This window comes from Acinonyx jubatus, chromosome B1 (genome assembly GCF_027475565.1).
Source record: "Acinonyx jubatus isolate Ajub_Pintada_27869175 chromosome B1, VMU_Ajub_asm_v1.0, whole genome shotgun sequence".
Classification (NCBI taxonomy): domain Eukaryota; kingdom Metazoa; phylum Chordata; class Mammalia; order Carnivora; family Felidae; genus Acinonyx; species Acinonyx jubatus.
The window spans coordinates 142,483,775-142,499,643 of NC_069382.1; the positions used below are offsets into that span (position 1 = coordinate 142,483,775).

The window sequence follows — 15,869 nt, forward strand, 5'->3', positions numbered from 1 at the left end:
CAGAATGGGAGAAGATATTTGCAAATGACATATCAGATAAAGGGTTAGTATCCAAAATGTATAAAGAACTTATCAACCTCAACACCCAAAAGACAAATAATCCAGTGAAGAAATGGGCAAAAGACATGAATAGACCCTTCTCCAAAGAAGACATCCAGATGGCCAACCAACACATGAAAAAATGCTTAACGTCACTCACCATAAGGGAAATACAAATCAAAACCACAATGAGATACCACCTTACACCTGTCAGAATGGCTAACATTAACAACTCAGGCAACAACAGATGTTGGTGAGGATGCGGAGAAAGAGGATGCCTTTTGCATTGTTGGTGGGAATGCAAGCTGGTGCAGCCACTCTGGAAAACAGTATGGAGGCTCCTCAAAAAACTAAAAATAGAACTACCCTACGACCCAGCAATTGCACTAGTAGGCATTTATCCAAGGGATACAGGTGTGCTGTTTCAAAGGGACACATGCACTATCAACAATAGCCAAAGTATGGAAAGAGCCCAAATGTCCACCGATGGATGAATGGATAAAGAAGATGTGGCATATGTATACCATGGAGTATTACGTGGCAATCAAAAAGAATGAAATCTTGCCATTTGCAACTATGTGGATGGAACTGGAGGGTATTATGCTAAGTGAAATTAGTCAGTCAGAGAAAGACACAAATCATAGGACTTCAGTCATATGAGGACTTTAAGAGACAAAACAGATGAACATAAGGGAAGGGAAACAAAAATAATATAAAAACAGGGAGGGGGACAAAACAGAAGAGACTCATAAATATGGAGAACAAACTGAGGGTTACTGGAGGGGTTGTTGGAGGGGGGTGGGCTAAATGGTTAAGGGGCACCAAGGAATCTACTCCTGAAATCATTGTTGCACTATATGCTAACTAATTTGGATGTAAATTTAAAAAAATAAAAAATAAAATTCAAAAAAAAACCTAAAAAAAAAAAAAAAAGAGTCAGATGCTTAACAAACTGAGCCACCCAGGTGCCCCAAGAGAGCACTTTATATATTCTGTATATTCATAAGTTAACAGATACATGCTTTGCAAATATTTTCATCTGGTCTATGGCCTATCTTTTCATTCCTTTAACAGAACACAAGTTTTACATTTTGATAAAGTCTAGTTTATTAAGTTCTTGTTTCATATCTGTAAGTAGTCCAATTTTTCAGCACCCAGAATCATACCTTCCTGTGCTACTTTGTCTTCCCACCTTGTCAAAACTCAGATATTGATAGAGGTCTGGACTTTGAATTTCTTTGCTTGATCTGATGATTCCAATAATATACTGCCTTCTTTATTGCAGCTTTATAATTAAGTCTTTTTTTAAATTGTTTTTATTAAGGTATAATTGACCTCTAACATTATATTAGTTTCAGGTGTACAACATGATTTGATATTTGTATATATTACAAATGATCACCACAACAAATCTAACTAAATCCATCACTATACAGTTACATTTTTTTTTTTTTCTTGTGATGAGGACTTTGTTTTTGAGAAGGAAAGAGAGAGAGACATTTGGGGAGGGGAAAGTGGAGACAGAGAAAGAATCTTAAGCAGGTTCCACTCCTGGCACAGAGCCCAATGCAGGGTTGGATCTCATGACCTGAGCTGAAATCAAGAGTCAGACACTTAACCAACTGAGTCACCCAGGTACCCCAAGAGATGAAAAGTTTAAGATATACTCTCTTAGTGACTTTCAAATAAGCAATATAGTATTATTAATTTTAGTACATGTTGTACATTATATCCCCATGACTTACTTATTTTATAACTGGAAGTTTGTACCTTTTGATTTTAAGATTTTTGATTAATCTTCAAATTGGGTGGTGTTAATCTTCCAACTGTGTTGCTCATTTTCAAAGTTATTTCAACCATTTTTTTAATTTTTTTTAAAATTTACATCAAAGTTAGCTACATTATAGTGCAATAATGATTTCAGGAATAGACTCCTCAGTGCCCCTTACCCATTTAGCCCATCCCCCACCCACAACTCCTCCAGCAACCCTCTCTTTGTTCTCTAAGAGTCTCTTCTGTTTTGTCCCCCTCCCTGTTTTTATATTCTTTTTGCTTCCTTTCCCTTCTGTTCATCTGTTTTGTCTCTTAAATTCCACATGAGTGAAGTCATGATATTTGTTTTTCTGTGACTAATTTCGTGTTCTGACTATTCTAATTATTTTGCATATCCATATAAATTTGCCCATCAGTTTGTCAACTGCTACAAAAAAGTATGATGGGATTTTAATTGGGACTGCCATGAATCTACAAATCAATGTAAAGATGACTACATCTTAACAACGTTTAGTCTCCCGATACATGGACGTTGTATATTGATCCACTTATTTAGCTTTTATTTAATTTATTTTAGGAATGTTCTGCAGTATTCGGTGTATAGATTTTTCACATCTTTTGTCAAATTTATGCCTAAAGATTTCATTTTTGGATGTTATCTTAGTGTTTTTATTCCAATACCTGATTTTTGATGCTAATAAATGACAATTGCATTTTGCATATTAATCTCGTATCCTCCAATCTTGCTAAAAATCACATCACTATTAGTTTTCTTTTTCTAGACTCCATTGGATTTTATACATAGACAGTCATATTATCTGCTTTTTATTTTCTTTCTCTTGCCTTATGGTGCTGCTTAGACTCTCCGATACAATGTTAAATAGACATGATGGGAGTGGACATCCTTGACATCTTCCTGATCGTAGGAGGTAAATGCTCAGTTTTTCATGATCAACTCTGATGACTGTAAATTTTTCAGATGTGCCCCTTATCACCTTCAGGATGTTCCCTTTACTATTACTTATATGACAGCTTTTCATCAGGAATCAATGATAGTCTTATCAACTATTTTATCTGTATATAATGAGTTAATCATATGGTTTTTCATGTTTAGTTTGTTAACGTGATTAAATACATCGTTCGATTTTCTTTAAATTTTTTTTTTAATGTTTATTTATTTTTGAGACAGAGAGAGACAGAGCATGAACGGGGGAGGGTCAGAGAGAGGGAGACACAGAATCGGAAGCAGGCTCCAGGCTCTGAGCTGTCAGCACAGAGCCCGATGCAGGGCTCGAACTCACGGACCGCAAGATCATGACCTGAGCCGAAGTCGGCCACTTAACCGACTGAGCCACCCAGGCGCCCCACATCGTTCGATTTTCTAATGTTAAAGCAATGTTGCATTCCTCGAATAAAACGCTTTATTTCATGATGAATGATCCCTTTTCTATATTGTTGGATTTTGTTAGATTTTGATCATATCTTTTACACTGATGTTCATGAAAGATACCAGTCTATGGTTTTCCTTTTTTGTAATGTCTTTGCCCGGTTTTTGATATCAGGGTAATGGTGGCCTCATATAATGAGCTCAGGAGTACTCCTTCCTTTTTAGCATTTTTTTGTTTCCTCAAATATTTGGTAGAATTCACCAGCAAAGCCATCTGAACATGGAGCTTTATTTGTGGAATGGATTTTAAGTACAAAATCAATTTTTTAATAGAATTCTTCATATTACCTACTTCTTGAATGGGCCTTGGTAGTATGTGTCTTTCAAGAAAGTCATTTATTTCATCAAACTTGTCACATCACTTGCCATAAAGTTGTTCAAAATATTCCCTTTTATCCTTTTAATAGCCTTAGAATCTATAGTGATGTTACCTCTCATTCCTGATACTGGTAATTTGTATCTTTTTTTTTTTTTTTTGGCCTTGATCAAACTAGCTTGTGTTTCATTTATTTTCCTCATCATTTCTGTTTTCTATTTTCTTTCTTGTCCTTCCTTTGTCTTTAACTTGCTCTTTTTTTCTAGTACGTTAAGGTGGAAACTGAGATTATTGCTTTGGCACCTTTCGTCTTTTCTAAGATAAGTATATAGTGCTATATATTTCTCCCAACTACTATTTAGCAGCATAGCATAAATTTTGATATGCTGTATCTTCATAAAAAGTTAAAAAATGTTCTAATTTCCCTTCAATTTTCTTATCTGATGCATGTGTTACTTAGAAGTGTGTTATTTAGTTTCTAAATATTTGGGAACATTCCAGATATTTTTCTGTTAGTGATTTTTAATTTAATTCCACTGTGGTCAAGGAAAACACTTTAGGCAGCATGAATCCTTTATATGTGAGATTTGTTTTATGACCTAGAATATGCTATTTTTTTGGTAAATGTTCTACGTAAACTTGAAAAAAAGGTGTGTATTCTGTTGTTTGCTGGGATAGTGTTTTACAAATGTCAATTAGGTCAAATTGGATGATACTCTACTTCAAATCTCTATCCTCACTGATTTCCTGTCTATTCTTTCAATTATTGACAGAGAGGTACTAAAATGTATGATGATAATTTTGGATTTATTTTTCTTGTAATTCTATTAGTTTTTACTGAAGGTTTCCTTTTAGGTATATAAGTGATTAAGACATTTCTTTTTTTAAGTTTACTTATTTTCAGAGAGAGAAAAAGAGAGAGACAGAGAGAGGCCATGAGCAGGGGACAGGCAGAGAGAGAGGGAGAGAGAGAATCCCAAGCAGGCTCCCCATTGTCGGCACAGAGCCCAACGTGGGGCTCGATCCCAAGAACCATAAGATCACCACCTGAACTGAAATCAAGAGTCGGCCACTTAACCAACTGAGCCACCCAGGCACCCCAAGACTGTTATTTCCTTTTGATAAACAGATCCCTTTATTACTGGGGAATGATCTTCTTTATCCCTGGTGATATTCATTGCTCTGAAATATACTTTGCCTGATATTGACAAAATCACTCCAACTTTCTTTTAATTAGTGTTAGCATGGCATATCTTTTCCATTGTTTTGCTTGTAACTTCTCTGTGTCTTTATACTTGAAGTGTGTTTTTTGTATGCAGCATACAGTTGGCTCTTACTTTTATCCAATCTGACAACCTCTGACATTTTATTGGGTTATTTACAACATTATGTCATTAAACTTATCATCTTGCTATGTGTTTTCATTGTTGTCTTTGCCCCTTTATTCTTCCTTCCTTTGGAATAATTGAATATTTTTAGTGATTCAATTTTATCTCCTTGTTTTATTAGCTACAACTATTGTGTTTTTTAGTGGCTGCTTGTGGTTCTATAGTATATACCTTGAATTTATCTCAATCTACCCTCAAGTGATATATCACTTCCCATATAAGAATCTAACATTAATATCCTACCATTTCTTCTCTCCCAATGTTTGTGTTACTGTTGTAGATTTTACTTATATACATTACAAATCACATATTCCATGGTTTTTGTTTTTGATTAAACATCAATTATATTCTAAGATGATTTGAATGATAAGAAAAATATCATCTATATCTACTCATGTAGCTACCATTTCCAGGGCTCTTTATTCCTTTGGATAGATACATATTTTCATCTGGTATTATTTCCTACTGTCTGAAGGACTTCCTTTAACATTTTTTGGTAGTATGTGTCTGCTGGTGATTGTTTTCAGCTCGTTCTGGGTTCTCCCCTCCCTAAATTTCTGGAAAAATACTTTGTTTTGCCTTTGTTTTAAAAGATATTGTTACTGAGGATAGAATTCATGATTGACAGGTTTTTTTTTAATACCTTAAATACCAAGCAAGCTACTCCCTTGTCTTCTAGTTTACGTTGTTTCTAGCAAGAAATTTGCTTCCTTCTTTGTGTTCCTCTCTATGTAATGTGATTTTTCTCTCTCTTGTTACTTTTGATACTTTTTCTATCACACTGGTTTTGAACAATTTGATTATGGTGTTCTTTGGTTTTCTTCCTATTGCATAGGCTTAGACTTTGTTGAGCTTCTTAAATTTTTTTTTTTAACGTTTATTTATTTTTGAGACAGAGAGAGACAGAGCATGAACGGGGGAGGGGCAGAGAGAGAGGGAGGCACAGAATCGGAAGCAGGCTCCAGGCTCTGAGCCATCAGCCCAGAGCCCCACGCGGGGCTCGCACTCACGGACCGTGAGATCGTGACCTGAGCCGAAGTCGGACGCTTAACCGACTGAGCCACCCAGGCGCCCCTGTTGAGCTTCTTAGATGTGTAGGTTTATAGTTGTCATCAAATTTGTGCATATGTATGTGTGTGCTTTATTCTGAAATCTGAGTCACTTATGAAAGGATATTTAATTCTTATTCATGTAAAGCTCCATAAGAATCCCACTTCCCAGGGCACCGGTGTGGCTCAGTCAGCTAAGCATCTGACTCTTGGTTTCAGCTCAGGTCATAATCTCGCATCAGGATCTATGCTGACAGCACAGAAATTCCTTAGGATTCTCTCTCTCCCCCTCTCTCTCTCTGCCCCTCCCCCACTAGCACTGTCTCTGTCTCCCTCAAATAAATAAATAAACTTTAAAAAAAAAGAATCCCACTTCCCTCCCTCCTATAATTTAAAATCATCTGTAACATCTAGCTTCCATAAAAACTGCAATAAAAAAAAAAGAAGGGGCCGTGTAGCACAATAGCTTTTAACCATCTCAGTCAAGAAATGTCTCACAAAAGTCACTTCCCCTCACAATCCAGCTGAAGGTAGTCACATGGCCCCAGTGTAACTGCTCTGAGAAGCTGGGAAATGATGGGAGCATGTAGATATTGGAGAACTTTTCCTGCCACAGAAAAGGCAACTCTGAAATAGAGAATAACAGAATTAAAATAATTTCAGAGGGTGTGGGTTGGGAAGCGTTCTCTGAGGCAGTGTGGCATTTAAGCTAAGGCCTGACGGTTGGAAAGAAGTCAGCTCTGGTATGTGTGACAGATAATCAATATAGTTAAGAGGTCAGAGGCTAAAGCCATATTCAATTAATAAAATATTCCATGCAGAATTGTTCTGAACACTCAAACACAGAACTGGGCTTTCTTCTCCCTAGAGAAAGAGGGAAAATGTTATAACAAAGGTCAAGTCAAAATTTGGAAATCATTTAGAAATAAATAGAATAAAGGGCTCTACAACCATGAAGAAGTCTAGGGTGATGAAAATTTCCCACTCTGGTCAAGAACACGAAAAATACAATAATAAGTATTCTGCATACATACATTGCATAACCTCTTAAGAAAAGCAATTATGGCAAAGACTTTTTTTCTCCAAATGAGGAATTAAGATTTAGGAAATACATATATTTATATGCTAATTAATTAGGTCAATCTCCCCATTTTGATGCCTACTAATTATTAGAAAAGTTGATATTTGTTAAATCTACACACTAGACTTTAACTCTTCTTACTCCCTCCAGATTCAATCCTTTATTCCAATATTTTATTCTAATATCTCTTTTTAATCCCCTTACATAAACTGGAAGATGTTGATATTCAAAGATGTCACATTCAATAGCTGAAAAATGATTTTAGAAAATGATGGATAAGATGGAATAAGTCTTCTCCTTCTACCTAATCATTTTGTTTTAGAAATAAATGAAAAGTAGACTTTAGAAAGCAAGAAAACACGAGATGAGCAAACATCTCCCTTGGTATGTGCCTTGAAATCTCCATTGTAGGACAGTGATGGCAGCTGAAAGGACAACATCATTGCTTCTGCCGGCATTGTTCTGCTACTTACTACCTCCCTGATCACATAAGTTACTCAGTTCTTTTACTATCCTTCACTACAAACCACAGATTGAAAGGCATAGCACCTACCGGTAAGAGTTGTTGTAAGCATCATACAAGTTACCATATATAAAGCACTTTATAATTTCTCTTTTCGTGCTTTAGTTAGAAAAAATTGCTTCCGAATTTTTAAAGATCATTATTATACCTTTTTTTTAACACTATAGGCTGATACATACTCTACAAATGACATAACTTTTAATATAATATCACTTTAATAGATATAACTCAATAAAAGCTAAGAGCAAATAATACATGACTAGGAGAAAAAATACATAGAATGTGAATAGCAGACATCTTTCTGGCTTGACAAAATGACCACTTATTGATACTAATAGACTCTGATCACAGTCAGGATGGGAGTAGGGAAGCATTGCATGTGGTTGTTTTTATTTCTCTGTGGTTTGAGGGCCAACTACAGGAAAAACAGCCAGGCTGCGTGACTATGGACACATGGTTATATCCTGAATACTTCCAATCCTGACCCAAGTTGCAGAGCTCCTGAACATGAACAGAGGTTTAGCTTGAAACAAACTTATTACCATCAAATAGGGAAGAATTCTATCCCATTTCTTTGGTTTTTATCTAAGTGAGAGGCACGGAAACTATCTGTACATTCTGATTCATCCCATGCAAACTTGTCCTGCAACATCAGAATTATAATTCTAATTCAGAATTTCTTTTACTCAAGATATTTCCCTAATTGTGAATAATAATCCCCAATTTCTAATCATGAGACAACTTGGAATCCAAATTATTAACCAAATGATATAAAATGCAAGGCATGATCAACTCGAATCACCTCATTTTTTTCATTTGCTCATTGTTTCACTGGTTCCTTCTAACAATTTTATTAAGACCGGGACAGGAGACATTAGCTCAACCTACTTCCACATAGCCAACCTACTGCCATGACACAAAGAGTTACATTTCTTCTGTAAAACATGAAAGCTGATGCTCAGAGCTCACAGAACAAATCAGAAAGTAGTTTAACTATGCCTGCCCCTACCGGTTGACCTTCATGATAATCAAGTCTTTCCCAATCAGTTTTTGCTAGTTCTTTCACAGTAAATAATGTGATGTAATTAAAACAGTATAAACATGACAACAGAGTGTGAGAAGAAAACAGCTGTTATTTCTATAAAAACTAAATCGAATGTTCTGGAAAGGCTCTTGAGAACTAAAATGAATTAGTAAGGATTTAGATATGAACAGGACAATCATGAAGATTGGGAGATTTTTTTAAACATTTATTTACTTATTTTGAGAGAGAGCTCATACATGCACATAGGTTGGGGGAGGCGATGGGCAGAGAGAGGGAGGGGGAATTCCAAGCAGGCTCCACTCTGTCAGCATGAAGCCTGATGTGGGGCTTGATCCCACAAACAGTGAGATCATGATCTGAGCCGAAATCAAGAGTCAAGGGCTTAACCAATTGAGCCACCCAGGCACCCTGGGAGCTATTTTAAAAAGCAGTAAGAATTTTCACTGAGATAGTTTCACCTCAAACTGAATATCAGAGGCAATGATTCGTAGGTATTATTAATACCAGAAGATGATTCAAAATTCCAATCAGTAAGTTCCAAAGATCTGTGGACCCACATCAAAAGACTGATGAATAACCGAGTATTTAAATGATTTATGTTATAAAACAATATTTAAGGTAAATATGCATTGTTCTATAATTTTCTACTTTAACCAATTTTTTCTATTCATCAACACACCATATGTCCCAGTATAACGTAGGTTAAGTAATATAGACGAGTCTACTCATATGTAAAATAAAGAAAACAATTCCTACTCATAAGGTTGCTTTGAGGAGTAGATAAAATTATCCATATAAAGGAATACTTGCCACATAGTATGATACATTACTCACTAGCTACCACCAATATGCTGGTGAGGGTAACACAATGGTTAAAAGTAATGGCAGGAGGAACCAGTCTTCCTTCCATCCCAGCTCAATTACTTATCAACCCGGTGACCTTAGGGGAAGTTACTTAAGCTTTCTGTGCCTCAAATCTTAACACCAGTGAAATGTCCATAATAAGAGCTCCAACTACCCAGGATTAGTATCAGGATTCAATGAAGTAATAAATGTAAAGTTCCTGAGACATAATAAATAAATGCTTAATGTAATAAATTTTAGCCATTCTTATTTTGTATATTATTGGCTTTTCAGCAACATAGAGAATTGTTCTTTCTTAGAGCATCAAGATATTTGTTATTACCACAGTCCCTTTGGTTCATGCTTCTCACTCTCTAGAAGGAACACAGGACACAAGCAATTTTACTACAGACAGACCAACAGTGCCATCTAGTGGCAATTTTCTAATAAATTCGCCAACAGAGAAAGGTTGCCCTAAACAGGTAAAAATTTCTACAGATATGAATTTAATTTTTTTAATTTGTTTATTTTTGAGAGAGAGAGAGATAGATAAAGGTTTTGAGTGCAGGTTAAGGGCAGAAAGAGAGGAGGACAGAGAATTCCAAGCTGGCTCCGCTTTGATAGAGTGGGGTTCGAACTCCTGAACCGCGGTATCATGACCTGAGCGGAAGTCGGATGCTCAACTGACTGAGACGCCCAGGCGCCCCTGCATTTAATTTTTAAAACAAACGAAATCTAATGTTTTAGATTTGTAAATTTGGAAATTTGTGATGTGTTTTTTAATAATTATTTGAATTCAGTACAACTACAGCCGGGAGAAATTTTTTAAAAACTACAAACCACAAGAAGAGTGCTTGGCAATTATGGTACAAAGAAGACTGGTTTTTGTTTTTGTTTTTGTTTTTTTTAATATGAGCCAAATAATTGGGCTTAAACCCACTGCCAATTTTTTTTTGTACATATTTGCAATGCTAATAAATCTGTATGAGAATTAGAAATGTGAATTTTTGGTACAATTTAAATAGCATGAAAGTTATATACCAAGGAATTAAGTTATATTGTTGGATAAAGTATAATCAATACCATACAAGGATCTCATGCAATAGCACCATTCACTTTTTACTTTCTGCAAGTCAAAACTTATAGATGAACTCAAAACTACTGTAATCTAGGGGCGCCTGGGTGGCTCAGTCAGTTAAGCATCTGACACCGGCTCAGGTCATGATCTCATGGTTCGTGGGTTCGAGCCCTGTGAGAGGCTCTGTGCTGACAGCTCAGAGCCTGGAGCCTGCTTTAGATTCTGTGTCTCCCTCTCTCTCTGCTCCTCCCCCACTCACACTCTGTCTCTCTCTCAAAAATAAATAAACATTTAAAAAAATTAAAAAAAAAAAAAACTTCTGTAATCTATACTATATGGCAGTCCTCACTTCACTCAGTTGAAATACACATGAATTTCACAGCCACAATTTACTTAAATAGCACCAATCGTCCAATAGCACAGTTCAAAGTTCAGTTATCATGGTAAATTAACTGTGAGTAATTATGTAAGAGCTGCTGGCCCTCTGGTTCACAAATCACCGTGTAAATAAAGATGAGCATCATGTTCCCCGAGCAACACATTTGACACTTCCTTAAAAGTCCGTTGATGATTGATCACTGCACATTTGTTATTTGGGTCAAACATCAACAGCAAATCATACTTCCTCCTGGTCTCCCGGTGGTCAACTTACAAGACATTTCACAAAAGTAGATAATCAACAGAGGGAATTAACCTGTAAAGGTGACAGGGCAGCAAAAAAATAAAATGTGGTGACACTGGAAGTGAAATGAGATGTGAACAGAAGGTCTGAAAATGGCAACAACAAAGCGAAAATAACAGAAGCCTGTGCCCCCAGGAAGGGAAGAGCTATGATTAAGTGCTCCGGTAGGACTCTGATTGAATGGAAATGGGTTGTGCAGGAATGAGGTGACCCTGGAATGTTGACTCTGGGCCCTTCGGAGCAATGTGGATATGCAGCCACAGAAGCTCTAATGAAGGTGGACTGTCTCCCGTACATGAAGAAGGTTCTTATGACAAAACGATGACAACATCCCAGAGGAAGTGGCACCAGCATAAACCATCCCATAAAAGAAACTCTCAGAGAGATTTCAGAACCGTGAAAAAACTACGAACCATAAGAAGACTGCTTGGCAAATGATTACAAAGGACGAAATGGAAACTGATCCAAACTTAGAGAGGAATATGCAGTTGAATTCACCAAGGCCCAGGAAAGACGCTTGCTCCATATTGTAAGTTACATGATGAGAAGGTAAGCTCCCGTGCAAGCTCCTCTGACCAAGTTTTTTGCAAAGAAATAACACTTTAATTCTCGATGTTTCTAATGTTTTAATTTATAGTGTGCTGAACAAATATTAGCTTCCCTCTTTTTTTGTGTTCCATTTCCCTATATGTTTATGAGCCACAGAGAGAGAGTTTTTAATGTTTGGGGAGAACATTTTAAAGGTCAGAGAACGAGGGGCGCCTGGGTGGCTCAGTCGGTTAAGTGTCCAACTTTGGCTGAGGTCATGATCTCACGGTTTATGAGTTTGAGCCCCACATCAGGCTCTGTGCTGACAGCTCATCCTGGAGCTTGCTTCGGATTCTGTGTCTCCCTCTCTCTCTGCCCTTCCCCCACTCACACTCTGTCTCTCTGTGTCTCTCAAAAATGAATAAACGTTAAAAAAATTTTGTTTAAGGGGTGCCTGGGTGGCTCAGTCGGTTAAGCGTCCGACTTCAGCTCAGGTCATGACCTCACAGTTCGTGAGTTCGAGCCCCGCGTCGGGCTCTATGCTGACAGTTCAAAGCCTGGAGTCTGCTTCAGATTCTGTGTCTCCCTCCTTCGCTACCCCTCCCCCACTCTCTCTCTCTCTTTCAAAAATAAATAAACATTAAAAAATATTTCTTTTAATTTTTGTTTAAAAAAATAAAAAAATAAAGGTCAGAGAATGACTGTTGTTTTTCCCATTGGGTTTTTAAGGTTGCTTTGCCTGGTTTCAGCGTGCACAGTCATTGTCACGGTCTTGGGGCTATTGTACAAAGTAAGGACTATGTGTAATTTTTGCCTACATTTTTCCTTTACAAGTTTCAGTCATTGCAAGCAGAAGTCATCCAGGCTTTGCCAACAATTACCTGCTAGTGTAAGAGCTAGTCCCTTCGTGAACGTATTTCCTAAACTACTTGCAGTGCCGTGATAGAATGTTGAAAGACGCCCTTTTTCCTCACCAAAGCAGACATACACAAGAGCCTTAGGTACCTGGTAGTGGTAACTGAACCAATATACCACTGACTCGTGGGTCCATATTCAATTGATCAGTTATATCCAAAAGTTCTTCCTGAGAAACATCCTTTGGTTTTAGAATGATCTCACTACGGATCCCTGGAAGAACAACAAACACAGAGAGAGTCATTTGACCAGCAAAGATGTGGTTTTTCAACAACGGTGTCTTACACGGTGCGTAAAAGGTTTCCTCTGTGCCTTGCCTCATTGGAAGGAAAGGACCTTCTACAAAAATGATGTTCAAACCACCACTAAAAGGGATGTCTCAAAGAGTACAGATGTTTTCTCATGATTCACATGCAATTTTTGGCCCAGTATCGTATTGCATTTATTTGTGATAAGCTACTGTTAGGGGATGTGAATCTAGTAAATATGTTAATACCCCTCACCACCATTATTAGGCCAAGTTCAGCAGAGCGAACTGGCCAGGTTTATTATCTGATTAAAGCAAGTATAATAAAAATAGGCCTTTTTTAAAAAAAAATTGAAATACAGCTGACACACAATGTTACACCAGTCTCAGGTATACAATATGGTGATTCGACAAGTATGTTCATTTTGCTAGCTAGGCTAATCACAAGTGTAGCTACAATGGTCACCATACAATGCTATTACAATATCACTGACTACATTCCCTATGCTATACCTAAAAATGGTCCCTTTAATGTTTATTTCCTTTTGAGAGAGCGCCAGTGGGGAGGGGCAGACAGAGGGGGACAGAGGATCTGGAGTGGGCTCTGTGCTGACAGGCTGACGGCACAGAGCCCAATGTGGGCCTCGAATTCACAAACTGCGAGATCATGACCTGAGCCAAAGTCAGACGCTCAACCGACCGAGCCACCAAGGCACCCCTAAAAATGGGCTCTTTAAATGTGCAGTGTTCCTCTGACATATCACCATAGGATCTGAAATCACATCAAATTAATTCAGTAAGAAAGCTGGAGAAAAACATTAAGAAATCAATATAAACTTGGGTAACTCATCTCTAATAGTAATGGTAATAATGGTAAATGTTATTCAAATGGCACTTATTTGGCAATTCTCACTGATAATTACTGCACTTTGAAGGAACACAAGAAGACATGACTTAGTAACAAGAACAACTAAAACGCATCCCCACCTACAGCAGACGCAGCTCTGATCTTCTTCCTGACGTACGTGTGGCTTGCTGGGTTATCACCCACTAAAATGATACTGAGGTGAGGTCTTCTGTTCCCAAGGGAAATCCATGATTCCACACCTCTCTGTATTTCTTTCTGGATTTGTTTGGCCATTTCAGTTCCTGAGATAATGATGGCATCATGTCTGTGGAAAACAAAGAATAAATATAGCACTAGAAAGACAGTAAGGAACATTCAACCGCATAATCTTAAGTTACAAGAGTGAACAACACATCTGTGATTCTCCAAGTGAGCAACCTTAAATCAACCCCCAGAAAAGCAGAAAGAAATACATATATTGAAAATGCTTTCTTGCTCTCCGTGATCTCAAACTTCAAAGTGGTGAATTAATGTTGCTCTTACTGTGTGTTTGTTTTTTTAAGGTACCTGATAAAGTATAAGATGGTTCTTTCTTCCTGCTCCCCCTGTCCTTTCACTATTGAAAGGCCTGGCGGAAGCAGATCTGTATGTAGCACATGATTATTACACAAAACCCCAAATGCAGGTCAATGAATATCGTGAAGAATGGAAAAGGAGGCAGGGGAAGAAGCAGAAGAGAAAAAAAGAGAAAAGGAAACCTTACAGCACCTGAATTCTTTCTAGTACCTGTACACTTTTTATTTTCTAATGAGAGCAGGCAACATGAATATCAACCAACACACAAAAAATGCAAATTTCCTGCCCCTTTCAAATAAGTCAACTGTCCTTTCTAAGAGGACATATATATACAGGGGGAGGGGGGGCAGGGGGACAATGAACTAGATCAAGAATATTCCTTTTCAATCGGGCACCAGTGGTCCAAAGTGTCTATCCAAGTTTGCACCATTTTGACGTGAACATTGTTCTATTAAGAAGTGATGCTGCCTGTTGGTGGGAATGCAAATTGGTGCAGCCACTCTGGAAAGCAGTGTGGAGGTTCCTCAGAAAATTAAAAATAGACCTACCCTATGACCCAGCAATAGCACTGCTAGGAATTTACCCAAGGGATACAGGAGTACTGATGCATAGGGGCACTTGTACCCCAATGTTTATAGCAGCACTCTCAACAATAGCCAAATTATGGAAAGAGCCTAAATGTCCATCAACTGATGAATGGATAAAGAAATTGTGGTTTATATACACAATGGACTACTACAGGGCAATGAGAAAGAACGAAATATGGCCCTTTGTAGCAACGTGGATGGAACTGGAGAGTGTGATGCTAAGTGAAATAAGCCATACAGAGAAAGACAGATACCATATGGTTTCACTCTTATGTGGATCCTGAGAAACTTAACAGAAACCCATGGGGGAGGGGAAGGAAAAAAAAGAAAAAAAAGAGGTTAGAGTGGGAGAGAGCCAAAGCATAAGAGACTCTTAAAAACTGAGAACAAACTGAGGGTTGATGGGGGGTGGGAGGGCGGGGAGGGTGGGTGATGGGTATTGAGGAGGGCACCTTTTGGGATGAGCACTGGGTGTTGTAGGGAAACCAATTTGACAATAAATTTCATATATTGAAAAAAATAAAAATAAAAAAAATTACCTTTTTTGCACCAAAAAAAAAAAAAAAAAAAGAAGTGATGCTGCAATGTGATCTATGGATACATACACCAAAGTTGCCTGGGACGTTTGCTCAAGTTGCAGATTCCCCAACCCATGATTGAGAACACCCTGGAAATCTGCATGTCTGACAAGTTCCCACAGGTATTCATGTGCATGACCATGTTCGAAAACTACCTGCTCAGTTCAATACAAAAGTATATTTTAAAAATAATCATTACCATAGGTAAACAATTAATTGAGCAAACAAACAGATTAGAGAATACAATTACAACTAGACTTTATAGCTGTAAGTAAACTCAACTTTTGATTCTAACTTGTCTACGTTTCACCAAAAACTTGATAGCTT

The 15,869-nt window shown here is 37.5% G+C and overlaps 1 protein-coding gene across 2 annotated transcripts in view; it reads right to left on the minus strand.

The window, feature by feature from the left end:
• MTHFD2L (methylenetetrahydrofolate dehydrogenase (NADP+ dependent) 2 like) overlaps positions 1-15,869 on the minus strand; it is a 143,834-nt gene that overhangs the window by 112,110 nt on the left and 15,855 nt on the right. For both annotated transcript variants that reach the window (XM_027058271.2, XM_027058266.2), the window contains exons 2-3: positions 13,942-14,126; positions 12,798-12,920 (exon numbers count right to left, since the gene is read on the minus strand). In XM_027058271.2, the coding sequence (XP_026914072.1) occupies positions 12,798-12,920; positions 13,942-14,126 (308 nt within the window). The remainder of the gene's footprint in view (positions 1-12,797; positions 12,921-13,941; positions 14,127-15,869) is intronic.